Source organism: Sarcophilus harrisii, chromosome 1, assembly GCF_902635505.1.
Source record: "Sarcophilus harrisii chromosome 1, mSarHar1.11, whole genome shotgun sequence".
Classification (NCBI taxonomy): domain Eukaryota; kingdom Metazoa; phylum Chordata; class Mammalia; order Dasyuromorphia; family Dasyuridae; genus Sarcophilus; species Sarcophilus harrisii.
In genome coordinates, this window is record NC_045426.1 from 706,922,474 (window position 1) to 706,948,935 (window position 26,462).

Consider the following 26,462-nt stretch of genomic DNA (forward strand, 5'->3'; position numbering starts at 1 on the left):
GTTGGGAATACAGCGTATTTAAGGCGCGCTCGCCCTTGGGCACACGGTCTAAGGCCGGCCGAGTCCCTCTCCCACAAAGGCCGCGTCGCCTCTCGGCTAAGCAGCCCGGGTGCTCTCCTCCCCGTGGAGAGCTGGGCTCGCCTCGTAGACCAGGGCCATGTCTCTGCCGACGGCGTCGGCCCCGTAGCAGCCGGCTCGCTGAGCCGTGTCCAAGGGGCAGAGGTCTTGTCCACACCACCTAGGAGAGAGCCTTCAGCTGAGGGCCCCACCGCGGCTGACGGTGCTCCCAGCTGAGGGCTGACGGTGCTCCCAGCCGGGGGCCCTGCCATAAGCGACAGTGCTCCCAGCTGAGCGCCGAGGGGGCTGAGCTCCCACCGTTTCTAAGGAACTCCTGTTGGAGGGAAATCTCCCTCTGGGCCGGGGCCTTACGGAGTGAGCGCCCAGTCCGGAGGAGCAGGAACCCGCCTCTGTCCCAGGCTCCTTGGCGTGGGCGCGGGCTCCAGGGCCCATCTTTCACCTCTCTCAGAATTTATTCCCTGGCTTTCCCAAACGGCCTAACGCCCGGTGCCGGCCTGAAGGGTAACGGGCCCTCGAGAGGGCGGGGGAACCACTCGTCTGAGTGATTCTGTGGCTCCCCAGGCAGAGCCAGGGAACGACCCCCCCCTTTCCCCACCCCCCACCCCCATCCCCAGAGTGAATGCCCTGAGCTTGGAGCCGCTGATGGAAGTGTGAAGGGCCAGAGGATGGACCGAGAGGGCGGAGCCTCGGCTGGGGGCCCGAGGGGGTGGGGCCCGAGAGAGGGATGCTCCTCACCTCTGGGAAGCGTAGATGTCTGAAGGGGAGGCCTCGGCCCAGGCCGCGTGCTCCACCAACAGGGCCCCTGTGTGTGCGGAAAGCGGATCTTCAGGAGGAGAGCCAGGGAGGGAACACCCTCGGCCTCGTCCCCGGAGTTGTGGGGAGTGCGGCGGAAAGGAGCCCGAGTACCGGGGCCCGGGAGGCCTGAGGGGGAGGGGCCGCCCAGGCCCTCTCGGGGGAGGGGCACGGCCTCCACAAGGCTGAGATTGGGCCGGTGTCACAAGAGCAGGGGTAGAATTTGAACCCGGGTCTCTGCAAAGCCGGTGTTTGCCCAGGGCTACTTCGCTGCTGCCTCCCTGCTGAGATGGGCCGGGGGAGGGGGCGTGCAGAGGGAGTTACCGATGTAGATCCGGGCCAGCGTGTAGGCCAGGGCCCGCGCCGCCATTTCCATGGAGTTGCTGTGCCCTTGGAGCCCCTCGAGCTGCCCGGCCAGCCTCCCGAGGGCGTCCTGCAGGCGGCGGGCAGAAGGAGCCAGCTCCGGCTGCTGGGAAGCCCGGGCCACCTTCTCCTGGGGGAGGACAGGCGGGGCACGAGTCTGTTAGTGGGCTCCTGCAGAGCCGCCCTGGGCCACCGACTCCTGGCGCCAGCTGGACGTCCGAGCTTCTCACCAAGGGGGCCTCAGACCCTCGGGGCTTGTGTAGCTGGGAAGGGAGGCCCCGACCCTCCCGGGAAGCCCAAATCCCTTCGGAGCCACACAAGAAACCTGGCAGGAAAGTCTTGTCAGCCCATGGGAGAGCGCAGATCCAGCCGGGCCTCCTGTTCCTGATCCAGAACCCGGGCACCTCCAGCCCCAGCCCCTCGAACCCCTGACACCTTGAGCCCCAGCCCCTTGAGCCCCGGCCCTTTGAGCCCCTGGCACCTTAAGCCCTGGCACCTAGAGCCCCTGGCACCTCAAGCCCCGGCACCTGGAGTCCCCAGCTCTGGGCTTTACAGGCAGGCCACACCACGCTTTCATGGACCCAGCGGTTGAATAGAAGCAGGCCCCTGCCTGGATGGAACTTGCCTGGAGAATCCCAGCCCCCTCATCTCCAGGGTCCAGAGAGCCGTGAGGAGGAGTCATGAGGAGGGGCAGCGGGAGCACTCACCTGGACAGAGGCCGAGAAGGCCTGCAGCACCTGCCCTTGGCTCCTGGTCAGGACATGCAGCGTGTCCAAGGCCAGGACGTTGGTGGTTCCTTCCCAGATGGTCAGCACCTGCAGAGGGAGCGCCTTCCCCTGTGGCTGGGCTCCGTTTCCTGGGAGCTTTATCTTCCCTCTCCCCTTAGGCCCCTTCACTCCCTACTGGCTCAAAGCCCCACTTCCGGGGGTCCCACTGCCGACCCTGAGGGCAGCCCCAGGGTGTCATGGGACCTCCAGGACAGAACCCCGCTGGAGGTTAGGGGGCCGGGGCTTAGAGGATCCGCCCCTCCTTGGCCCAGGGCTGCTGATGGTGCCCTCCGCTGGCCCTTACCTGCGTGTCCCGAAGAATGCCCGCCAAGCTCGTGTCCTCCATGTAGCCCTGCCCCCCGAAGCATTCCAGCCCCTCGGACACGACGGCCATGGCCTGTGAAGAGAGGGTCCGGCTAGACAAAAGCAGGACATCTCCGTTTCCCCCCCCACACACACACTATAGATTTTTGGGAGCTTCTGGGTGCATCTTGGCACCTGGGATCAATGCAGGCGGGGGGGGGGCAGGCCCAGGAAGCCCAGGACTCTCCAGGCCACAAGTGGCCCCAAGGTCGCCGATCCCTTTCCCCCAACAGTGCTGTGAGGTAGGTCACGGGCTCCTCAGTTCGGAGGCAGAAGGAGCCTCGGAGAGCCCAGAGTCCCAGCTTTCATTTCACAGTGGAGGAAACATACCCAGAAACGTGAGGTGCCCGGCCCAAAGGGGACGAACCCGGAGCTTTGAAACGCGGGCGAGTTCCCGACTCGGGCCCCAGCACTCCGCTCCCACCACGCGCCGGTTATTCCTTCCACAGCACGATTGTCGCCATCATTGTCGCCATCACCATTTGTGAGGGCACGGGTGGGTGTAAGAAATTAAATGGGGATGGGGGGGGGGTTGGTGGAAGGTGCTGAGGGCATCCCGGGGCCGGTGGATCGCGCAGAGGGGGGGTTTGGGAGCCGGGACAAAGCACGTGTAGTGCTGCATATCGTTGTAGGGTGTTCCAATCTTGCACTAAGTTCCGTAAGCACCCAGAAAAGAACAAGAGAAAAAATCCAGACTCCTCTGGGACAAAGGAGGGCCAGAGATTTTTACAGTTTCTAGATCGTTGGGGCCAAGATGTGGAAGGGATTGTATATTCCCATTTTACAGACACAGGAAATTGAGGCCCAGAGAGTCAAGACATGCTCAATAAAGTCATCGATTGAGAAAGTTGGGTCTTTAGAGGTCGCCTCCTCCAGGCGCCTCCGAGTTCTAGAGTCCTGAGAGTGCAGGGGCTGGAGTTCTTGCCTTTATTCACATAGAACTAAAAAAAGGCCTTGTATGATGACTGCATTAGCCCCCTGGATACCTTAGAATCAGCCAGAGTCAGGATAAGCAAAAGTCCTCGGTCTTTATTCTTGGTCTTTAGAGGTGGGGTTGGATTGGATAGACTCAGAATCTCTGTGACCCTCCTCCTTCCTTGGCTACACCAAAGTGACCCTGGCTAGTCTTGCTCCACCCCCTAATCCCTCCTACAATCCTCTGTATACACCAATCATCGAGCCAGCACAGGATAGTGGGAAGGGCCACTTTCCAAGCAGGTGCTTATAGAGTATTGTCCAATTGGAAATTAGCCTTAAGTGCCCAAAGAGACCTCAGTGCAAAGACTCAAGAGTTTCAGCCCTTTCCGGCCTCGGTCCGAGTTCTAGAGTCCGAGTGCAGGGGCTGGAGTTCTGGCCCTTTTCGTCTGAGGCGAGTCACCAAGCAGCGTGTTAGCGTTCCTCGGTGCCAGGCTCGGTGCCAGGGGCCTGCGGTCAGAGGCTTCAAATGACTCCTCCGCTTGGGGGTGGGGTGGGGGTAGCCTCTGGGAACAGGATTGGGGGGGTCACGGTTTAAAATCAAAGAGAGGCTGGCGGGAATAACTCACTAACACTGTCAGTGCTACCCGTGGGTGATGTGATGTCCGTGTGTGTCTCCATTTAAATGCATTTGTGTCTGCACACACACGCGTATTATCCCTAGGATGGCTGTAGTGGGCACACATGCATATAGATAATATATGTACACAAACACATGCGTGCACATATAAAGTGTATGTAGTTATGGACACATACCTGTGCATATATACATGGGTGTGTATTGTGCGGTACACGCATACGCGTGTACACACGGACATATGTATGTGTATGATGTGTATACTGGACCTGTATCTGTGTACATGTATGTATGGTGTGTGCTGTGTATGTGCATATGAATATACACACATGTATGTTTATGGCGTAATCGTATATAGACACGTATCTGTATCTAGACATGTATACATGTATGTAGGCGTGTACACTGTATATATGTATGGCACACACGCACTCGAAGGCTCGCAATCCAAAGAGCTTTAAACTGAAACACGGGGGAGGAAAAGAACTTCCTCTGTCCATCCACCAAGCTACTTATCGCAGCCGGCCAACAAGCATTTATTAAGCGCCTACTGTGTGACGGACAGTGGCTGCGCTCCGTGCTGGAGGCCTGCAGAGAGGAGGCCCCGAGTCCCGCCTGGCCTGGGATGCTTCCTAGCTGCGAGCCCCCAGTACCGAGGGAAGCCCCGGAGTTATGGGGTCAGCCCCGGCCCGGGCCGGAGCCTCAGCTGGCGGAGAAGCCCAGGAAAGAAGGTTGGGCCTGGGAGCTGTTTGGGGGAAGGGCCGGCCCGGGGTGGAAGGGAGGAGAGCCAGGAACCAGTGGGGATGAGGCAAGCGGCTGAAGTCTCGCTTTTGAACAGGAAAGCAGGGAGAGAATGGCCCATGGGGTGGCATCATCCCCGAGGCAAGGAGGGAGTCAGAAACGGAGCCTCTGGCAGGCGGCTGTCCCCGCTCAGACAGAGCCGTCCCCACATCCCGGAAGAACCAACAGAACCGTCATTGAGCCCCTGCTAGGGAGGCGGAGAGAACCGGAGTGCCCGTGGGACTGGGGCAGGGAGGAGGGCCTGCCAGCCAGAGGCCAGTGACCTGAACTGATTGCCGGGGAGATTGTTAAAGTGGCCTCCGACCTCCACCCAGCTCTGACTTCTCCCTGGCTCTGACCTCTGACCTCCGCCCGGCACCAGCCTGGCTGGGGACGTCGGGTTTGGTTCTCGTGGCCTATTCTGGGGAAGGACGTGGTGAAGCTGCGGTCACCTAGGACGGCGCAGGGATGGGGAAGGGGCTCGAGGCCGGGCTTGGTTAAGGGGACTAGGCCCTTGGGGGTGGGGTGGGCAGAGAGCACTGGAGGCTCGTCCCAGAATGGAGAGGAGGCCCCGTGCCCCCTGGGCCAGCAGCTGTCCCCAGCTGTTTGGGCCGGCTCTCCTCTGGAGGGGGACCAGGGGCTGGGGGGAGGGGACGGCTGGCCCTGGCAGCCTGGGAGTCTGTGGCCCAGTGCCCGCCTTTCTGTGTCTGAATGTTCCTCTTTTCCGGGGCCTGCTGACCATGTCACGTCACTGGAGAGCAAACTGTCATCCGCGTGGGCGGAGGCAGCCGGGTGGTGCAGTGGGTAGAACCCTGGGCCTGGAGTCAAGATCCGAATTCAAATCAGACCTCAGATGCATACTAGCTGTGACCTTAAGTGAGCCACTTCAGCTCTGTCTGCCCCAGTTTCCTCAGCTGCCCTCCTTCCTAGGGCATTGTGAGGATGAAATGAGACAATATTCGTAAACCTTAGCTGGCACACAGTAGGTGCTTACCAAATAAATGGCTGCTCTCATTTGCACCTCCCGGCCTCTTACATTGTGGAGTTTATAAAGCACATGCCCAGCTTACAGATTAGGAGACCAAGGCTAAGTGACTTTAGCCATAGTTCCACAGCATATAGGAAAACCAGAACTCGAACCCAGATGTTGTCACAAGGGTTCTGGACTGCGGGGAGATGTGGTCATGCCCCAAGGCGGGGCTGAGGGGGAGGCCACACCTTCAGGGTGGGATTGAGAGGAAGGCCACGCCCTGGGGCGAGACTGAGAGAAAGACCACGCCCTCTCAGGTGGGACTGAGGCCACGCCCTTAGTGTGAGACTGAGGAGGCCACGCCCTGTGGGAGGTGCCAAGAGGGAGGCTATGCCCTCAATGTGGGGGGCGTCTGAGAGACCACGCCCTCTGGAAGAGGCTAAGAGGAAGGAGAGAAGATATGCCCATGGGAGAGGCTCCCAGTATGTTGGTGGGGGCGATGAGACCACGCCCTTTGGGTGGGGCTGAGAATGAGGTAACGCCCTTAGGGAGGGGCTAAGTGATGCCACGCCCTCAGTATAGCCCCAGGTTCTCACCTGCTTTGCAGTATAGAGCTTGATGACTGAAGTCAGAAGGCGGAGGAGGTGAGAGTCTTGGGCGCTGGCAGCGTTGGTCTCCTCCAGGCCCAGTAACCTGCCCATCTCCAACACCAAGAGGAGCCCGCCTCGGGTCTGCACCTGCCAGGCCAGGAGAAGGACGCTGACCCGAGGGGGCGCTGCCGGCCTTGGGCCCGCTGCCTCCCCAGAGGCCTGACTCATGGCCAGCCCCTCCCCAGGGGAGCAGCCAGTGACCAGCCCCTCCCCCGGGGGGCCAGCCAGTGACCAGCCCCTCCCCCGGGGGAGCAGCCAGTGACCAGCCCCCCCCCCGGGGGGCCAGCCAGTGACCAGCCCCTCCCCCGGGGGAGCAGCCAGTGACCAGCCCCTCCCCCGGGGGAGCAGCCAGTGACCAGCCCCTCCCCCGGGGGGCCAGCCAGTGACCAGCCCCATCCTGGGGGAGCAGCAGAGAAGGGTCCACCCAAGCACGCCTCCCCCGTGGGCCCCCGGAGGCCCATCCGAGCACTTTGGGCAGATGAATCCAGGAAGACTGTGGTTGTTCCCAGAGCGCTGGCTCGGAGGGGGGCGAAGGGAAGAGGCAGGAAGACTCTGCCCTTGCCTGGAGCCTCTGTGGGACCCAGGCCCAGAAGCACCGGCCCTTCCTCTGGGAGGTGGAATGAGTGGGGGGCGGGGCTCTGTGGGGTTGGGGCTGCTCTCACCTCCATCTGGGCCAGCGTCTGGGTGTGAAGCGGGTGGTCTTTGATGAGCTTTCCAAAGACAAACCTCTGGGTGGCGTACTCTCGGGCCATGTTGACCACCCTGTGGAGGAAGAGGAGAGTCGGGTTCCTGTGCGTCCCTTACCTTTCCCCTACCCCAATATGAAGGAGCCGGCATTTCCCATCATCCACTTGGGGCAACAAGGAATAATTAGAAACTCTCTTGGCGCACACAGCCACGGCTAATGCTGCCCTTCTGTGGTCCGGTGTCCTCCACACCGGGACGAGCTCGGAGAGGAGGGGAAGGGTCAGTTTCTCCCGAAGGGGTCAGGCAGGAAGTGGGTGGCGGAGGGGTGGAACGTATGAGGGCTGCCCTCCCATTCCCGAGCCGGATTTATGAGCCGCCGTCCGGGAGAAGGACGATGGGGCAGCCACAGAGAGCGGGTGCCGAGCTCCAGGAGGAAACCTTGCACGGGGCAAGGTCCTGGAGCCAAAGGAAAGCTGGGTGTGAATGGCGCAGGCCGGGCTTTCGCATGCCCCTCCTTTGCTTCCAGCCGTGCAGGCCTTTGACTCTGGGATTGTATTTGCTCTTCTGTAAAATGGGTCAATGACATGGCTACTGTGAGGAAAATGTTCTGAAAATCATAAAATTCATATGGAATTGCTCAGACCTTCCTCCCCACGTTAGGAGGGGTACGCTTTGCAACCACCGAGAAGGATCAAAATGGGGTTAATAGGCTCAGCCACGGCAAGGCCCAACAGCCCCAAGATGACTTGAAAATCTCCCCTTTTCTTCCTTGTCCCAGTGACCTCTGACTATTCACTGACAGAGAAGCAGAATTGTCCGAAGGACAGACTGGGGACGTCTGGCTGGCAGTGCTGGGAGAGGGTCTGCAGGAGGGAATCGGGACGAGCGGGCGGTGGAGGGATGGGCACATGCAGCAGAAGCAAAGATGGGGAGGGGAAGGTGTGTGTCTGAGAGGCTGCGGGGTGCTTGAGGTCACACTGATGTGAACTAAGGAACTGTCTGGCCCCAGAGGGCAGAACCAGAAATAGCAGCAAGGAGCTCTGACCCCATGATCTTCCACCGGATCCCCGGGTGGCACGGGCTGTCCCACAAGGAGTGAGCCCCCCTCAGCAGAGGCCACCGTGTTCTCCCAGTTCTGTTCCACGCCCTCTACATCGGTTCATGGGAGTTTTCCCAGGTTTCTCTGAAACCGTCCTGCTCATCACTTCTCAGAGCACACTCACACGCCACAACTTATTCTGCCACCCCCAAGGGAAGAGCATCCCCTCGTTTCCCAGTTTCTTTACCCCCATAAAAAGAGCTTCTCTAAATATTTTTATTCATATATTATTTATTTGCCTCCTTCTTCGATCCCTTTCAGGCCCAGGAGATGGTATCAAAGGGATTCCAGTTCAAGTCGGGGCCGAACTAGCACCCCCCAAGATCCCCGTCTAGCTGCGAGAGCGGGAGAGCTTTGGAAAGCATTTGGCTCCCCCTCCCTGCCCTGCCTTTCGTCCCTGAGTCTTGTGGCTCTGCCTTGGGTCGGCTCCCACCCCATTTACCTTCTCATGAAGCTGACGGCACCTATGGCATTGTATATCCGGGTAATGTTCAGCATGTTGGCAATGGTGGCCACTCCCCGGCCCTCCTGGGAGATCTGGAGACAAGGCACTGCCGTAAGCAAAGGGCCCTGGGCTCCCGCCCGTGACAGTGAGAGCAAAGTGCGGGCGTGGGCGCAGATCCAACCCTGACCCCACTGGGGCCACAAGGGTGAGAGGAGCCTCGGCCCAAATGAGATAATCACGTATAAAAGTCTCATAAACTTCTATAAATGCTAACGCTAACAACAATCCTCATTAAGAACATGGTACAGAAATGCTGGCTATAATAATTATTATGAAAGCCTTATATAAATGCTACTTATAATAATAATGATTATTATTAAAGTATTATATAAATGGGAACAATAATAATTCTCATGATTAAACACCACATAAATGCTATCTATAATTATTATTATTAAAGTGTTATATAAATGTTAACTATAATAATTCCCACTAGTATTATAGCACTATAAAAAGGCTACCAAGAATAATCATCATCATCATCATACCTAACTTTATATAGTGCCTACTATGTGCCAGGCACATGGTAAGCACTTTATAATTGTTATTTCATTTGACTCTCACAACAGTTTTGGGAAGGAAAGGTTATGTTTGTCCCCATTTTACAGAGGAAGAAACTGAGGTAGAGTGTGATGAAATGACCTGGTTGGGATCATCTAGTGTGTAAAAGTCTGGGACTAGATTTGGCCTCGTGCCTGGCACATAGAAGGCACTATAAAAAGTTAGGTATTATGATGTGTGTGATCTTGGGCCAGTCATTGCTGTGGCCAGTCATCTCGAAGAAGCCCGTGATGTCGGGGAGGCGCTGCCAGGGCATGCAGTGAATCGGGTTGAAGGTGAGGTAACCGGCCTCCCTTTCCCCTCCAGAGCCTCCTAGGGCCAGAGGCCAGATAGCAATGGCCGCCCCTTGGCCTTTTTAAGCTAAGGCAGCACCCATTCAGTGCTTAAGGCTAGGTAGCCATTGGGGCAAAGAGTCTCCCCTTTCACCTAATCCAAAAAATCTAGAGAGAGAAATAAAAACATAAACAAACAAACGGATGAATGGATTTGGGAAGGGGCCAGGCGCTTGACCTCTGGCTGCCTCAGTTTCCCCGACACGAGGAAGGAGTTTGTCCTGTTCAGCTGGGGAGGGGCTGGGGGTCCCCGACCCAGCTGAGCACCTCTCCTGCCTCCTCACCAGATGCGCCTGCGCCCCATCCAGCAGCAGCTCAGCAGTGGCCAGCTGGCGGGTGCCCAGCTTCTCCTTCAGACGCTGGATTTCGAGGCCGTTCAGCCGTCCCTGCTCGTCCCGTAACTTCAGGAAGAAGAGGCTCAGGCCCCGGGTCCCCTGTGGCACAGAAGGGCCCTGCTGCGGCACGCTGACCAGCCATCACCCCTTCCCCAGCCACCCACTCTCTGAGCAACAGCTCTGACTGCATGGAAGCCTCGGCTTGGCCCCTTCCTGCCTCGGACCTGTCCTTCGTCCATCCCAGCCCTTAGCTTCCCTGGACCGGGGGCCTTGTCCACGCACAGAGCCCAGCTTCCTCACAGCTGGACTGTGAAGTTGTATGAGGGTGTGAGCTAGAGCTCAGGGGGAATTTCAGAGCATGGAGACGAGAAGACAACCAGAGGTTTGGCTGATTTGCTAAGGCCGCACAGCCAGGGTTTGAAGCCAGGTCTGTGTGGTCTCCTAACTACTCCACCAGGACAGTCAAGGGGAGACCGAGGTCCAAGCAGAGGAGCCTGGGGAGGGGCCCTGGGCTCTTCTCCCCGGTCCCGCACACTCACCTTGATGACAGATCCTCTCGCATCCATGATCCGGGCGAGGGTCAGTGTCATGTCGGCATCCGTGGCTGACGTGAACCACTTAAATCCAAAGAGTTTGTACGTGCCGTCTTCCTGGGGCAGGGCCACCGTCTCGGTGCCGTAGGCTGGGGAGGAGGGAGATTACTGGTTGGCCAGCAGCCGTGCCCTCTAAGCCCCCACGGGCACCCGCCTCCGACCCCACTCACCCACGTCGGAGCCTCCCTTGCGCTCGGTCATCCACTGGCCAGAGGTCCAGAAGTGCTCCGGGTCCCGGGATGTCAGATGACCCAAAGCTTCCCCTGGTGGCCCTGAGCTGTTCATTACCTGCAGGGCATGAGGTCAAAGAAGAAGGCGAGTGAGGGAAGGAGTGGTAAGTAACCAGCAAGCTCTACAACCTCAGCACTTAGCCCAGTGCTGGTACACAGCAGGTACTTAATAATGCTTATTGATGCAGACTAATGGAGCTCAAATTTGGAGCTTGAAGCCTCAGCCTGAGATCTGGGTGGGGGGTAGAGGGGGAGGGCTGAGGACACCAGCTCCGAGCGCTTCCAGTTCTCACCTCCAGGACCTTGGTGGCACCATCGGTCATGGCCAGGGGGCAAAGGAACACTCCAGAAGAGGGAGAAAACAGGAACAGCTTGGCCACCTGGTACACGCGGCTGAGGAGCATGAAGAAAAGCCAGAGTCAGGACGGGCCAGGACGGGAGCCGCGGGCACCTGGCTCTCCCTGCCCAGGCTCCCTGGGCGCCCTCCTTCCCCTTCTTCCACGAGGCAGGGTGAGAGTCTACCTTATGGAGGCTTGGTCATCATGCCCGCTCAACTTGGATGGATGAGCAGGTGGGAGGAAGGGAGAAAAGAAGGAAGGAAGGAAGGAGGGAGAGAAGGAAGGAGGAAAGGAAGGAAGGATAAATGGATGGATGGATAAATGAATGGATGGATGGATATATCGATAAAGGGATCCATGATTGATGGATAGATGGATGGATAAAAGTATGGATGGGTGGATAGATAGATGGATGGATGAATGGGTAGCTAAATGGGTAGATGGATGGATAAAAGAATGGATAGACAGATAAATGAATGGCTTACTGGCTGGATTAAAAACGAAAAGCATTGGCCAAGCTCTGACTATGAGCCCATTACTGTGCATGAAACCCCACCTGTACTTTCTCAGGACTGTGGCAGCTGGTGGCCCCTGGGATGTGCTGCCCACAGCAGGAACATTCCATTTTAAGGAAATAAGATGCAGAAAGGGAGGCCCCCTCCCCTCTCCACTTCATTCCTGAGTAGGGGAACCACTCTCTCCTGTTTGCAGCTCAGAGGCCTGGTTTTCTTCTTCCATCATGAGGTAAACACAACATAGCTCGCCCTGACGAGGGACCACAAGGCACAAGTGGCGGCCCAGGCCCGGCTGCTCTCCCCAGGCCCACGCCTGGCAGACTCCTGGCTGTCCGAAGCACGCCTGGGCTGCCACCTCCTGACTAAGACCTTTCTTTTCCCAGCTGGGAAATAGAAAAAGTTTGGGAGACATGGTTTCTGAAATATTAATCCTCTTATTAATAATGCTAGCATCGTATTAATAAAAGGATGGTCATTTGTCTCCCTTAGACCAAAAAGCCGCCATGGAACTGACTTAACACTTACAGACCCTTGGAATTGTAGGTATTCCTGAGGTTGGAAACCAGCTCTGATTGGTTAACAACTAAGGAGAGAGTGAATATTATAATAATATTATATATATAATATAATAATAATAATATATAATATTATAATAATAGTAGAGGTTCTCTAATGATGGTCTGGGGTACATGACGCTGATCACTTAAATTTGGTCAAAAAGACTTATCTGTATCTATCTCCCCCAAATGACAAAAGGGATTATCCACATTTCCCCAAACTTGTCTGAGTAAAACACAACGGACCAGAATCCATCAGTTCACTAACTTTGCCTTTTGAATAGATTGGGGTTCTTCTCTTCATTATCAGCCCCACCAGCATTTCAGGGTTGCCCCAGTAACCCACAGGGGCTGATTTCTGAACGAGAAAGTAGAAAGGGGGAAAAACCTGGCCCTAACTCAATAATTATTCACTAAATACAAGAGAGAAGTAATCATTTGATCACAACACTTGAAAATGTTTTTGTACAAAATAAGTGTTTCCTTGTCCATGCCCGGGTCGTGTCTCTCCCTTCCCTCTGCCCCCAGTTAGAGCATCGGCTCCTTGAGGACGAGGAATTTCTTGTTCTTGTCTTTGGAACCCTGGCCTCTGGTACTGTACCTGGCACTCAGTGGGCCCTTACTAGAATGGAATGCAGTCGGTGCCTCGGTGGCTTATGTTCCATCGTTTTTTGCAGGCCGTCTCTCCCGTTGGATGGAGAGCTCTTTGAAAAAGGGATTTTTTTTTGGGGGGGGGGCAGCTAGGTGGTGCAGTGGATAGAGCACCAGCTCTGAAGTCAGGAGGACCTGAGTTCAAATCTGGCCTCAGACACTTAATACCTAGCTGTGTGACCCTGGGCAAGTCACTTAACCCCACTGTCCATGCTTTAAAAGGCGGGGGGGAGGAAGAAAAGGGAATTTTTTTTGTTGGTTGGGTTTTAGTGTCCCAAAGGTGGCACCCAGTAGGTGTTTAATAAATATTTACTGACTGGCTAATGCAGAAAGCAATCTTAGAGATTATCTAGTGAAGTTACATCATTTTGCAGAAGGGAAAATGTGGCTGGGGAAGGGAAGGGCTTGCTTGGGGTCACCCAGGACACAGGGATGACACAACCCAGCCCCCCCCACAGCCCCACACGAGGCTGAAGTTTTATGCGCCTGTCTATCTAATAACGTAGGAGGAAACCCTGGGGAATGGAACATGGATGGGCTGGATGTTGGGCCATTAGCTCGGGCTAATTATTTCTTTATGGCTCAGCACGCGGGCACGGCTGACAGCCACGTGTACGGGCACAGAGCCGGCGACTCGGGCCCCCAAGGCAGGAAGGGCAAAGCCCCCTTCATGCGCCATCACGTTTTGGGAATGGGCGCACTCTGGATTTGTCTTCTCTGCCGTGGGAAGTCCCAGGGTGGGAACTCCTTCCACCAACACAGAGCCATAGCCCTGGAGCTCAGAGCCAGCTCAGAAGCTGCCTCACTTTGCAGATGGGGAAACAGAGAGCAGAGAGATGGAGAGCTCTCGGCATCCTCGGAGATGGCATTCGGACCTGGGTCTCCGATCCCGGGCTCCTGTCCCATCTCCTCTCCCTTCCGACAACGATGGGCCTTGGCCAAAGTCACCAGCCGGAGGGTGTCAGAGGCAGAAATGGAGCTGGGATTTCCCTGGCTCCACGGCCGGTCCTCCATCCTTGGTGCCATCGATGCCCACACCCACAGATACCATTACCTCTTCTCTCCACGAGGGGAGCGCGGGAGACTCCGCTCTTTGTGGGCCAGGCCCCCTCAGCTCCTCTGGGGAAGATCAGGGGCGGGAGCAGATGGCCTTGTTCTATGTGGCCCTGACTTGGGAAGGGGCAGAAGCGGCCCGGGATGTCCCAGCTCCAATCCCAGCACTCCTTCCCCCGGCCCTGGGTCTCTGGGATGACACCCCGGGCCTCTGGGATGACCCCGGACTTCTGGGATGACCCCAAATCTCCTCCAAGACCCTCACCTCCATCTGGCATATTTCCTCTCGTAGCCGATGGCGATCAGCCCTTCCTCAGCAGAGATGTCCTTGAGCTTCTTCCAAGCTGGGCAGGTGAGGATGTGGTCCACTCGCCGACCCCACCCGTCAAACTGCTGCAGTCTAGGGGGGTTCGCCTCACACTCTTGCCCCAGGGAGAGGATCTCGCCTGATACTCGGGCCCCAAACCTCTGCAGGTCCTGGGTCACTTCCGCAAAGACCTGCAGAGAAGACACCCTAGGTTTAGTGTCAGACTTTCCCTTCCCAAATCCATACCCTCCTCTGGAGCCAGGATCCGGGGAAGCAGTGGGAACCCCAAGATAAGGCAGTGAGTCCCACTGGGCGGAGCGACCTGGCGGTGGAACCTCTGCCACGCTCGGTTCTTTTATTTATTAGATGGGGACCATAAGGCTCCTTCATGGAGCGACTGTGACGATCATAGGAGATGTGGGGATGGAAGCATAGGATTTGGGGGCCGGGCAGGGGCTGGCAAGCAGCTGCTCCCGGTCTGAGCTGAGAAAAGACTGAAGAGACTCTCTTCACGGGTTCTGAATCCCTTTGGTATCAAAGCCCCTTAGGGCTATGAGTCTGGTGGAGTTTATGGGGTCCCCAGAATAATGGTTTAGTAGTTTTTCAATCATGTCCAAGTCTCCATGACCCTGGTTTGGAATTTTCTTGGTAAAGACACTGATATGGTTGGCCATTTCTTTCTTTAGGTCATTTTACAGATAAGGAAACTGAGCCACGAACAGGGTAAAATGATTTGCTTGGGATCACACAGTTAGAAGGTGTCTGAGACTGAATTGAATTCCAGGCCCAAGGCTCGTTCTTTCCTTCCTTTCTTCTTCCCTCTCTTTCCTCCCTTCTTTCCTTCCTTCTTTTCCCTCCTTCCCTCCTAATTTCCCTTTCTCCCTTCCCCCCTCTCCCTCCTTACTTTCTTCTTTTCCTCCCTCCCTCTCTCTTTCCTCCCTTCTTTCCTCTCCCTCACTTGGTGAATTAAATTAACACAAATTAGTATGAGATGACTCAGAGTTTCCTGGTAATTCTTTCATGCTGTTATTGAATAAAGGAGGTGTGAACACTCCCTCCCTCAACCAATTAATGTAACTACGGAGTCCTTAGGCATCTCTAGTCAATCAATCAAGAGTGCATCCTGGGTATGAACTGTTAATCAGTTTGGGAGGAGTGAAGTACTTTGATCATTGGATGAAATTAGCCGACACTGCACAGCAGTCGCTCAGACAGCCCTAGATCCAGATCAGAGCCAGCCTGGAGCATCCCAGGAGCAGATTCCAACAGTGGGGAAGTTCTGTAACCAAGACCCTGAAGATGTTCTGGAAGGAGGGGGAAGGGAGTCTATCTTCTCACCTCACTATCAAATGAGATTCTGTCTGCAAAGGGCTTAGTGCCATAGTAGCACACAGTAGGAGCTTTATGCTTCCTTCTTCCTCCTCTTCCTTCCCCTCCTTCTCTTTCCTTCTCTCATTTCCCATACCCCAAACACCCTCTCCTGGCCACTCTGATCTGCTTCCCCCTTTATAACACGAGTCCCTTAAGGTCAGGGGTGTCAGTGTTTCACTTTTGCATTAATCCCCCTCCTCCTCCAGCTTGCACATGCACTTACTTGTCTAGAGAGGAAATGCTACCCTCCAGTCTTAAGATACCTGGAGCTAAAGCTTATGGGTCCCCAGTGCTGTGCTTCCATTAACAGGCTGCCCATGGACATAACTGCAACGAGGTTTCACTTAGTGTGAACCAGCCCCTTGAAAAGTGGTCAAGTTGGCACTGCTGAGAGTTATAAAATATGGCTTGCATCGGGCCTAGGACACTGACTAGCTATTTGACCCTGGGCAAGACCTTTGTCTGCCTCGGTTTCTCCAATTATAAAATGTGAAGAAAACAGCATCCACCTTTCAAAGATGTGAAGATAAAATGGGGTGATATTTGTACAATGCTTAACACAGCACCTGGAACATAGTAAGTGCCAAATAAATGTTTATTTCTTTTGTTTCCTATATTCTTATTCACCTCGAGTGTGTGTCTTTGTTTCCCACACAGATGTAGGGTCCATTACTGATCAAGTAGCTCCTTTTCAAAGCTCCATGAAAGGGCCTCCTTCCCCTAAAGCCTCTGGTTCACAGCGTAGCCAAGTCCCCAGGGATTAGATATTTAAAGGCCCCAAAATTTGGCTAATTTTTTTTCTTCCTATGAGGCTCCTCCCTTTTAATGCCCAAAGGTGTTCATGTCAGAAAGAAATCAAAGATAGGGTTAATTCAACACATTGTGATTATTTCTAAAACTTTTTTCTTTCCCTTCCTTCCTTCCCACTTTTGTTTCTTTCCCTTTCTTCCCACTCTTCTCTTCTCCCTCCTTTCCTCCATTTCTCTCTCTCTCTCCCTCTTTCTGCCTCCTTCCTTCCTTCCTGCCATCCTTTTTTCTTCTTTCCTTCCTTTTCTTTCTTCCCTTCCTTCGTGGAGCCTTCTTTTTCTTTCTCTTTTCACTAGGGCAAGCCTAGTGCACATTTTCAGCTGTAGCTTCTGTAATGTCTGCCCTTAGAAGCCTCCCATGGATCCTGGAGCCTAAGCTTTGGGTGGAGGGAAGGGGGGACTCTGTCCTGTTTCTTTCTCCTGCCTCAGTCTCTCAGAATACAGCTGGTACCGGCCGGAGAGGAAGGCTGAAAGGACCCAGCAGGGAAAGTGAGGGACCATCTGGCTTCACAAAGGAAAGTCACCTGAGAACTGGAGGGACAGGGAGGAGGCACTGAAGGGAAGATGACAGGCCGAGGAGGAGGCCGGGAAAGGTGTTGGGGAGACCAGAAAGCTGGCTGCCTGACCCTGCCTTTGTCCTCTGGGACCCAACCTGAGACTCGACTTATCTCGCGGCTCATTTTTCTTCCCTTCTGGCGGGCAGCATTATGGGATGGGCCTGCAGCCGTGACAAGCATGAGGAGCTACAGGGAGGACAGGGAACTGCTCATTAACTCATTCCTGGGAGGCACCCGAAGGGACCAGAGCCCGGTCTCACTGCCCCAACGCTGGCCTTTCTCACTGATCCAACAAACAAAAGAGCCAAGGTGGCAACGGGCCTGTTTCCTTTTAAACAGCCAGAGTGGCGGGAACGCCAACCTTGGAGCAGCCCCGGGCCTTTGGTGGCCCCTCAACCAGGCCCCACCTGGGTTCCCAAGAATGGTTCCCACCATTTCAACTGGCAGAGAAGAGAGGCCCGGGCTGGGGCAGGCAGAGAACCGAGCTCCCATTCGGGATTTGCCACCTCTTAGCCACCTGCTATTGGTAGGGCTGCAGCCTTTCTGTACCTCAGTTTCCTCATCTGCTGTACTAGAAATCAGGGCTCTTTCCAGCTCTCTTTGGGATCCCCGTGGCTGAGGTAGGAGCTGGGATGAATGTGGTTGGTAGGAAGAAAAGGGTGAAGCTTGATGTGGGGGGCGGGGGCGCCCCTGAGGCGGTTCCTTGCATCTGTTCCCTCGGCCGCCCCCAGCCCATCCATCAGCTCCACTGCCACAGTAATCTGACCGGGGGGCGGGGGGGGGGGGGGCGAAGGGGGCGGGGCTGGCCAGAGCCCTCCCCTGCTTCGGAGCCCTCGGGGACCAAGCCCAGCGCGCGCCCCCAGTGGAATCCCCCCGGTTAACATGCCGCCCGTGGCTGTCCCCGCTCGGCTGCCCCTTTGGGCGGGCGGCTCCGGGGCCGCTCCTTGCCAGAACCTCGCGCTGCGCGGGTTCGCGAGTCTAAGAGATGGGCCAGAGCCTGGCCAGGGACTGCATCAGTGTGAGGCTCTCCCAGGTGGGAAAACTCCCTCGAAGGCAGGGCTTTTTGCCACTCAGAGAAAGGGTAAATGACTCGCCCACGTTCACATGGCAGGTAAACAAGGAAAACCGAAAGGGACAGAGAATCTGCGGAGAAGAGCAGCCCCTCGGGCGGGCCGCCGGGTTCTGTTCGGCGCGGGCCGCCGGGTCCCGCTGGGAGCCGAGCAGCCTCCCCCAGATCCGTCCCGACCAGGGCAACCGGCCGGGCTGGCGATCGCGGCCCCCGTCATTCCCGGCCCGGCCCATTAAGCCCAGGCTGTCCCCGGAGGCTGCTCCGCCCACGCCCGCCAGTCAGAGATGAAGCAGGCGGGGGCGGGGCCCCCCCCCCCCCCCCGGCTCTCCTGCCCGAGCCCACATTTCAGGGCAGGCCGGGGGCGGGATAGCGGGGAGGGGGCGCGGCAGCTTCTGGGATTCAGGAACCGTTTCTTGGGAGCAACTTTCCCCCGCAGCCCGAGAGGCCAACAGTCAATCTGGGGCCCTTGACCCTTCTCCCTTTGAAAAACCAGCCCAGGAAGGCGGCGACAGACAGTCCAAATCCCTGAGCCGGGGAGTCCGGCCGCCGGGCAGCCCAGCGCCCTGGTCCCGGGACGCGGACGTTTCATTTGCTCACTTCCCCACGAGCCTCGGTTTCCTCGTCTCCGAAATCCTTTTTGGGGCCCTCCCAGTCTCGGTCTGTGCTTAAGTGACTTGCCCAGGGTCACACCGCTAGCAAGAGTCTCAGGGCAGATTGGAACTCGGCTCCTCCGGACTTCAGGGCTGGGGCTCTGCCCACTGCGCCACCCAGCGGCCCCAGGTTCGGTTTCTTAGAGCCAGCGTGGAGAGTGATGGACCAGGCGGCAGGAACACCACCCCTTGGCTTTCTGCCAGGTCTAGATCAGTGCTCCAACCACTTCTAAGTTCCTTCCCAGCTTGACATTCCCTAGAGGCAGAACCTGAACTGGGTCTCTGGGTTTGCAAGTTCTAGGCTAGAATTGGGGAGGGGCTCCCTTCCCATCTTCCTGGGGTGGCTGAAGAACAGGGCAAGGCCGGGATGTGACAGGACAGGAGGAGGTGGAGCACTTTCTCCAAATCCTAGCGCTGGGGACAAGCTGGAGCTTCCTGCTCTAGATAATAGGAGTAAAAATGGGCAATCGGCCAGAGAACCTCCCCCCCTTTCCCCCTCCCCCCCCCAGCTTTCACACAATTTTCTTCCTCTTCTCTAGGCAACCAAGAAAGTGATATTCCTTAAAGAAAAAAAAAGTGCAATTCTCCCAGATAAGAACTTTTCGAGGTTCCCAAAGGCTCCCAGGATAAAGGTCTTTGGTGTTTGCTGCCCAAGAGCTTTCACAATCTTTTTCTAATTTTTCTGTTCTGAATTACACATTGTCCCTCAGGCATGTAGCCTAGCCAAACTGACCCACCTCGCGTGGGGGATGGAGAACGGCGTTAGTGGCTGCAGTGGGGATGTCAGGGTGAAATGGTAATCATTGAGCAGCGAGTTCAGGCTGGTGATCCTTCAGTCTGGGGGGGGGGGTCATCTGGCAACTGGGAGTTGTGGTGGGGGAAGGGGCCCAAGTCCTGTGGATGTGGGTGGCTGGAGTACGATAGAACTGAGCCCCCATAGACCGGTTGGACACAGTTGACCTAAAGTCCTGATTCTACAAGACTGAGTAGTAACGTGATTACAACACAAACGTTGGGGACCTTTGTGGGAACTCCATGTACCAAAGAGCTTGCTCTTCGGAGCAGCTTTGAATACTTATTTATGCGTCCAACAAAAAGGAGAAGTCTCATTGGAGGAGTGCAGGACAATCCCCTTCTAAATCCAGTGGAAAAGAACACAGTGTTAGGGAAACTAATGCCCTGGAAAATAGGGCAAGTCAAGAAAACAAGTTCAGGGGCCTTTCCCATAATATCAGCAAGTATTTATCAGGGGCTGGATACACACCAGGGGTAATCCTAAAGGCAAAAAAATTCTCCCTTGAAGGAACTCATGTTCTAATGGAGGACACCACATATCATGGCAATGAGTTGGATGGGGTAGAAAAGAAAGGGGACCAAGGCAAGGTCTCCCATTTGAAGGCAGCATTTGAACTGGGTCTTAAAAGACTGTCTTATTTTAAAAGTCAAAGATGAGACCATTCCAAGCATGGTCAACAAAATAATGTGCAAGACCTGCTAGTTCTAAGTCCCCATAGTTATGAGGTCCTGAATGGTGTGTCGCACAGAGAGACTCAAGAATTGATCCCTGAGGCAAGCAGGGAGAAAACATTGCTAGAGATCAGTTTAGCTCCCTGCTCCCACCCTCTGGGGAGGTGATCCAATTCAAAATCCAAGTTCTATCAACCCCCTGAAACTCACCCTTGTAGAGGGCTGCAGATAGTGGGTGAACTCTGGGTAAGATAATGAGACCCTTTAGTCCAGAGGGAACCTGCTGACAATGTCTGGTTTGGCTCCCTACCTCCCTTTGGTATTATCTTTCCTGAGAAGTCAGGGAGGTTGTGATCACCTGTGTTCTACTTGAAGCAAGGGATACTTATAGTAAGGGGCTGTATAGCAGGGTGCTTATAGTTTGGCCTTGCTCAGTGTGCTGTAATGATGTAATCATACTGAGGTATTTAGGGCTGAGGGGACTGGAAATACTCTTTTGACCATCCTGGTGGCTCTCCTGCCTCCACTCCTCCACTAAGACCAAGGCTGGTCCAGAGATCCTCCAGAGAGCTAGTCTGGATACTACATTTTGGCGCCCAACGTGGGGCTCTAGAAAGCATACTACACACCCTCTGTAAAGGTCTCCCCTTGCCATTCTCAGTCAGTAATCCCAGTCATGTCCCTGAGGTTAAATTTTCCCTCTTAAGACCTACTTAGGGATCACAGCTTGGTTGCTGCCCTCTTTTGGGTCAGCCTGCCACAGCATTTGGTGTCTTCTCCCTTAACCCTAGTGTGCTTTTCAACTCTACTTCTTATAGCTAACTCTTTTGGGGTGCTAAATCCCCTTCAGGTTTTAGCTTGCCAGCTAAGGCCATGCCCAACCTTATAGGGTGCTCCCTTTCTACTGGGTAATTATGAGTTCCATTGAGGAACTTGTCTTTCATATGCTCCCCCACCCTTCATATTTACCATTTCTGGTCTCTGTTGCATCCCTTCATTTTGTCTGTAAGCTATTCCCCTGAATAAATCTCCCTTTTATCAGAAATAACTGAATGCCAACTTTTGATGCCTCTCATTATCCAGTGTCTACATCATTCACATCAGTGACAGGATTGCTGAATGAGAAGAGTCTAGGATCTAGAAGCTATAGAAGCTAAAGATGATAATCACTTTTCTGAGCAAGAAAAGCAATGGGATGCTAGATATTCACTTAGGTTTTCAAGGAAATGGACCATAACATTAGTGCTCTGCAGGCCATATTTTAATATCTGAGGGGCCTGGAGCTAGCTCTCTTCTTAAACAAGCACAGTATTCTTGAAGGACACTGATGACAGATGAGCCCAAATAATCCCTGCAGTGGGACAAAGAAGAGCAGATGGTCAGCACCCAACTCATCACCTGTCCAGGTGTATTTCTGTTAACAGGGTCCTTTTTTTCCCCCTGCCTCTTTATAGAATTTCCATTTTAATTTCAAATCTTAGTTTACTGTCAGTTATCCAATGGAAGATGTGCCGTCCCTTTGTGGGGAGTGTGCAGTGATTTCACCAATGTGAAATGATAGCCACTCCCACCTGCCCACATTAGCCCTTCCTGAATGACTCTTAGCCCATCTGGAAGGCCCTGAACCTTCCAGATTTCCACATCAGCAAGGCCTGGGTGCAATGATTATAGAATGTGAAGGCTTTCATAATTTCAGAACCAAACTAGGTGAAAGTGACTTGGCTGTCTTAGCTTATTAGAAAGACACACACCTGACTCATTTCTCACACTGCTCCCAGCCCCCTCATGAGCAGACTCTTATTAGACTTAATCTAGTTCCCCAAGTTTGAGGGGGCTCACCCAAAGTATCAGAGAACCTTTGTCAAGGACACAAAGATTATCAATGGATACCAGTGGTGCTCATGGGCTGTCCAATGATTATTCCTCACTTTTGCCAATTTTCCTTCCCACCCTTGCTTTTAAAAAATCCTGTTTTTGGAGGAAGAGAACAACAGGATGGATTGCTTTGGGGAAACTTCAAAGTTCTTTTAATAACCCCAAGCTTCTTCTGAAACATAAGCCTTATTTTTCAGAGCCAATATTTCTCTGGTTTTGTATAAGTATGAGTCATGGACCACTGCAGTCTCAAGACTTGAAGGTGAGGATCACCCCGAGGGTAATGGAGAGAGACACATGGTGGGTGGGTGGGAACTGGCTGCAGCACATTACAAATCAGGATTTATGGAGTCAAGTGCAGGATCCCAGGGACTGGTTTTTAAGAGATCCCAGTTCTGATACAACTGCAAATCATGGAAAGACACAATAGCAATAACAGACTATTCTAGGATTTAAAGGCTGCAAAAACACTTTTTATCTATTGGCTCATTTTAACTTTGCAACAACTTTGTAGGTATAACTATTCCCATTTTACAGATGAGGAAACAGATTTGAGATGTTGTATGACTTGTCCATGTTCCTGCTGTTAGGGTTAGACATGGGATTTGCCAACAGGTGACCGACCCAAAGGGAATGCTTGGTGTCCGGTTCCATTTTGTAAATTGTGTTGGCTTGTTCCTGAGAAGTAATATCAAAACTATTTTCAGTGCTTCTTACCTACATGGGAGGTACTTAGGATACTGTTTGTTGGTTGACTGATTGGCAGCCATGGAACAGTACTGAGATGTTATCAACTGCCAAGTACTGAGGGGCCTGCAGAAAGACATCTGGAGTGTTCTGTGGGCTTCTAAAGATTATGGGAGATCTAGGACAAGAATCTCAGGGAACCAAAATGTAGATGGTGGGCCAAATCCCCATAGGAACGAACCAAGTATTCAGATATCCAAGCTGATGTTTTTTCAAGGTCAGACAATCCCAATTCTAGAACTGGAAGGGACCTGAAAGGCTGCCTATTAACTCCCAAATTCTACAGATGAGGCTATGGAGGCATAGGGAAGTTAAGCACCCTGAGTATCACAGGGAGGAGGCTTCATGGCTTCTGGATCCTTGGCTCCAGCAGCAGTAACCTTTCCACTGTATTTTCATTAAATAAAAGGTCTCCAGAATCTTGCTAAGTGAAAATTGCTTCACTCAACCAACTCAGTTCTTGGCCTTTTGGTTTGTTTTGTTTGGGAAGGAAACCTGGCAACCAAACTGTCTTCCTGAGCCGGGTAATCTCTGCCATTTTCTTATCCTCTTTGTGGAAAGGATGATGTAGAGGTGTGCTCACTGGTAGGGAGGAAAGCTTGGGCGTATGGAAATGAACAATGGAGTTGATTAAGCCCTAATTCCTCTGGCCAGCTTTAATCAAAAGAACAGTGGAATAATGCTTCTGGGAACATCTTTGATTAGAGTCTTCCTGATTTCCACATCAGCAAAGCCTGGGTGCAATGATTTATAGGATGTGAAGGCTTTTGTAATTTCAGAACCAAACTAAGTGAAAGTGACTTGGAATACAGCTTCTTGGAAAGACATATGCCTATCTCATTTTGCATCACTGTTCCCAGTCCCCCTCATGAGTAGTGGCTGGGCCCCAGTCCTGCATCTGGGCCCATGATGCTTCTTTGGGGGTCGCAGCCCCACACAGTCGTCCCTTCCAGGGGCACCTTGAGAAGTTTAAGTGGTTTTCGCAGCCATCCAGCATGGGATCACGACATTCAGACACTTGCGTGCCATCCTAGCGTAGGGAAGTTGAGCACTCCAAATGTCACAGGGAGAAGGCATCAGATACTGGACTTGAATCTGGATCCTTGGATCCAGAAGCAGTAACCTTTCCACTGTACTGTCACCAAACAGGTGAAATTTGCTTCACCCTCATACGCCTGACTTCGGCTTTTAAAACCTCAGCTCGCTGGGCCTCGTGGAGGGAGGTACAGAAGGAAAACCCCACAACTGTGCCTTGAATCCAGCGAAGATGCTTCTGGGACTCGGCAAGGATAAACAAGCCTATTCATAGACGACTCGATAATCAGCATTTCTTAAAAGACATCAAATTGGCAGGAATAGGACTAAACATCTCATTAGTGAGCTAAACACTTAAGGTGTCAAGACTGATCAACCAACATTAGGAACTAACTCAACTGTTGGTCTCAGAAGCAAGGCCATCCGATGGACAGAACGCTGGGCTGGTAAGGAGGAGAGGGGACCTCTCCATTCCACAAATATTAATCACACAATTACAACAATAGCGGGGACATACTGGCTGGATGACTGGTGAAGTGATTATAACTTCCCAGGATCTCGGGCAACCCTGAGGTGCCCTCCTACATGGTAGAAAAGGGACGACACTGTCCAATTGTGTCATTTCATAGAATGACTCCACATCGTATTCAATATAATTATAGGTGATTTCAATTGTGTGGGGATGTACTACCAAGGCATGCCTTTGGCCATGGGCTAGAGATGGACGGATGGATGGGTGCAGAAAAAAAGGAAATGAAGGATTCAAATAAAGGAGAGAAGAACGATAAGATAAATGGAAACAAAGAAATGCATGTATGGATAGTCAGATGTATATAGAGATGGATGTATGGATAGATAAATGGAAAGATGGGTAGATGGAGAAACAGATGGATGTATATGGATAGAAGCAAGCATAAATGGGCAGATGAACAGAAACTGAGAAAAAGAGATGGAGAGACAGAGATGGCTATGTGGACGGACAGATGGATACAGAGATGGATGAAGAGACTGGGAGAGAAAGACCGTTGGAGGTCAGAGACCAAGCGACAGAGCAAGCATTTATTGAGTGGAACCCTGCTTGGCGCAGTGTGCCCCCCATTTTCTACCAGGCACGCCACCCTGGGAAGTCCCATTGGATGGCCAGACTGCCGGCCCGGTCCTCCCTTGTCCCCCGAATCCTCCGCCCCTCTGATGTCTGACCCCTGGCTCTGGGCAGACTCCCCTCCCCCCAGCAGTTCTGCTCCTTTGACCTTTGCTCTCCCCTGAGTCCTGTCCCCACCCACCCCGACTCCCTCGGTGCCTGCCTGCCCCCGTATGAGGTTCAGGGCCGCCTGTGTTTCCAGGACTTGGTAGAGGGCCCCGAGCCCACGGCAGGCACCTAACACCCATTTTTGACTTGACTGCCCTCCAGGGCCTCGCGCAGACACCGAAGCAGGGCCTTGAAGGCCCCAGATCCCGCCGCGCACAGCGGGCCCCCCTTTTGTGCTCGCCATCCGGCCCCGGCTCTGTGACCTCCCTCCTCTAAGATGGAGATTGCGGCCCATCGGGGGCTCCTCGCCGTCACTGGATGCGCCCGGTCCCCGGGGCACGTGTCACTAAGTCTCATTCCCATGTTAACCAATAACTTCGCGGTCCCCGATGCCTTGAACCCGGACGCCCCCTCTGCCAGCCGTGCCAGGGCAAGGTGAGGGGGCAGGAGCAAGGAGGCGCCAGGCTGTCTCCCCTCCTACCCCCCAGCCCTGCCAGGAGGCCCGCCCTGCGCCGGCATCCTCGGGCCCACAGCGCCTGCCTGGAGATGGGCACCCCAGCTTCCTTGCCCTGGGGCCGCTGCTCTGCCGGCCCAATGGCCCGGAGCCTCGGGCCCTGCCCGGAGCCTCCCGCTTATCTGGAGCCTCCCGCTTATCCGGAGCCTCGGGCCCTGCCCGGAGCCTCCCGCTTATCTGGAGCCTCGGGTCCTGCCCGGAGCCTCGGGCCCTGCCCGGAGCCTCCCGCTTATCTGGAGCCTCGGGCCCTGCCCGGAGCCTCTCACCCAGGCCCGGAGCCTCGGGCCCTGCCCGGAGCCTCTCACCCAGGCCCGGAGCCTCGGGCCCTGCCCGGAGCCTCCCGCTTATCTGGAGCCTCGGGTCCTGCCGGAGCCTCGGGCCCTGCCCGGGCCTCCCGCTTATCTGGAGCCTCGGGCCCTGCCCGAGCCTCCCGCTTGCCCGGAGCCTCCCGCTTATCCGGAGCCTCGGGCCGCCCGGAGCCTCTCACCCAGGCCCGGAGCCTCGGGCCCTGCCCGGAGCCTCCCGCTTATACGGAGCCTCCCGCTTATCCGGAGCCTCGGGTCCTGCCCGGAGCCTCCCGCTTATCTGGAGCCTCCCGCTTATCCGGAGCCTCTCACCCAGGCCCGGAACCTCTCGCTTGCCCGGAGCCTCGGGGCCCGCCCAGGCTGCTCAGCGCAGCGGCTTCTGCACACAACACACCTGCGGGGGCAGCAGCCTCTTCAGGCCGCCCCTCAGCAAAGCGTCCTCCGCGTACTGGTTGCCCAGGCTGGGCGCCCCTTGGAAAAAGCTCCCGATGGCCGCCCGGGCGAAGGGAACGTCGGCCTCCCGGGGCGGGCCCCCGTGGTGCGCGCGCCTCCCGGGGCCCCAGGCCCGGGCGCGGGGGAGCGCCCGGCCCAGCAGGGGCTGCGTCCGCCTCAGCAGCATGGGGTCCCGGTCAAGGGCGCCGGCGCTGACCTGCGGCCGGAAATGGCAGCCCCGCCGACCCGCCAGCTCCCGGGCTCTGGCCGCCGGCCCGGCCCCGCCCCTGGGACACCCCCCCCTCCC

General features: G+C 55.0%; 1 protein-coding gene across 1 annotated transcript; it reads right to left on the reverse strand.

The window, feature by feature from the left end:
- Positions 1 to 26,439, reverse strand: LOC100935108 (acyl-CoA dehydrogenase family member 11). Its single transcript, XM_031948893.1, has 14 exons — positions 26,118 to 26,439; positions 14,037 to 14,269; positions 10,951 to 11,050; positions 10,598 to 10,715; positions 10,374 to 10,516; positions 9,784 to 9,933; positions 8,544 to 8,638; positions 6,978 to 7,077; positions 6,262 to 6,402; positions 2,305 to 2,397; positions 1,941 to 2,048; positions 1,195 to 1,363; positions 814 to 880; positions 1 to 238 (listed from the first exon to the last, which is right to left on the reverse strand). The coding sequence occupies exons 1-14, from the start codon at positions 26,340 to 26,342 to the stop codon at positions 97 to 99; spliced, it is 1,884 nt and encodes a 627-aa protein (XP_031804753.1). The 5' UTR covers positions 26,343 to 26,439; the 3' UTR covers positions 1 to 96.
- Between the last annotated feature and the right edge of the window lie 23 nt (positions 26,440 to 26,462).

Coding starts and splice junctions, on each gene's coding strand:
- LOC100935108 (XM_031948893.1), bottom strand. CDS start 26,342: ATGCTGCTGAGGCGGACGCAGCCCCTGCTGGGCCGGGCGCTCCCCCGC. Junction 10,517..10,597: donor CAAGGGAGGCTCCGACGTGG/GTGAGTGGGGTC, acceptor CCTCCTCCCCAG/CCTACGGCACCGAGACGGTG. Junction 239..813: donor GACATCTACGCTTCCCAGAG/GTGAGGAGCATC, acceptor GCTCTCTCCTAG/GTGGTGTGGACAAGACCTCT.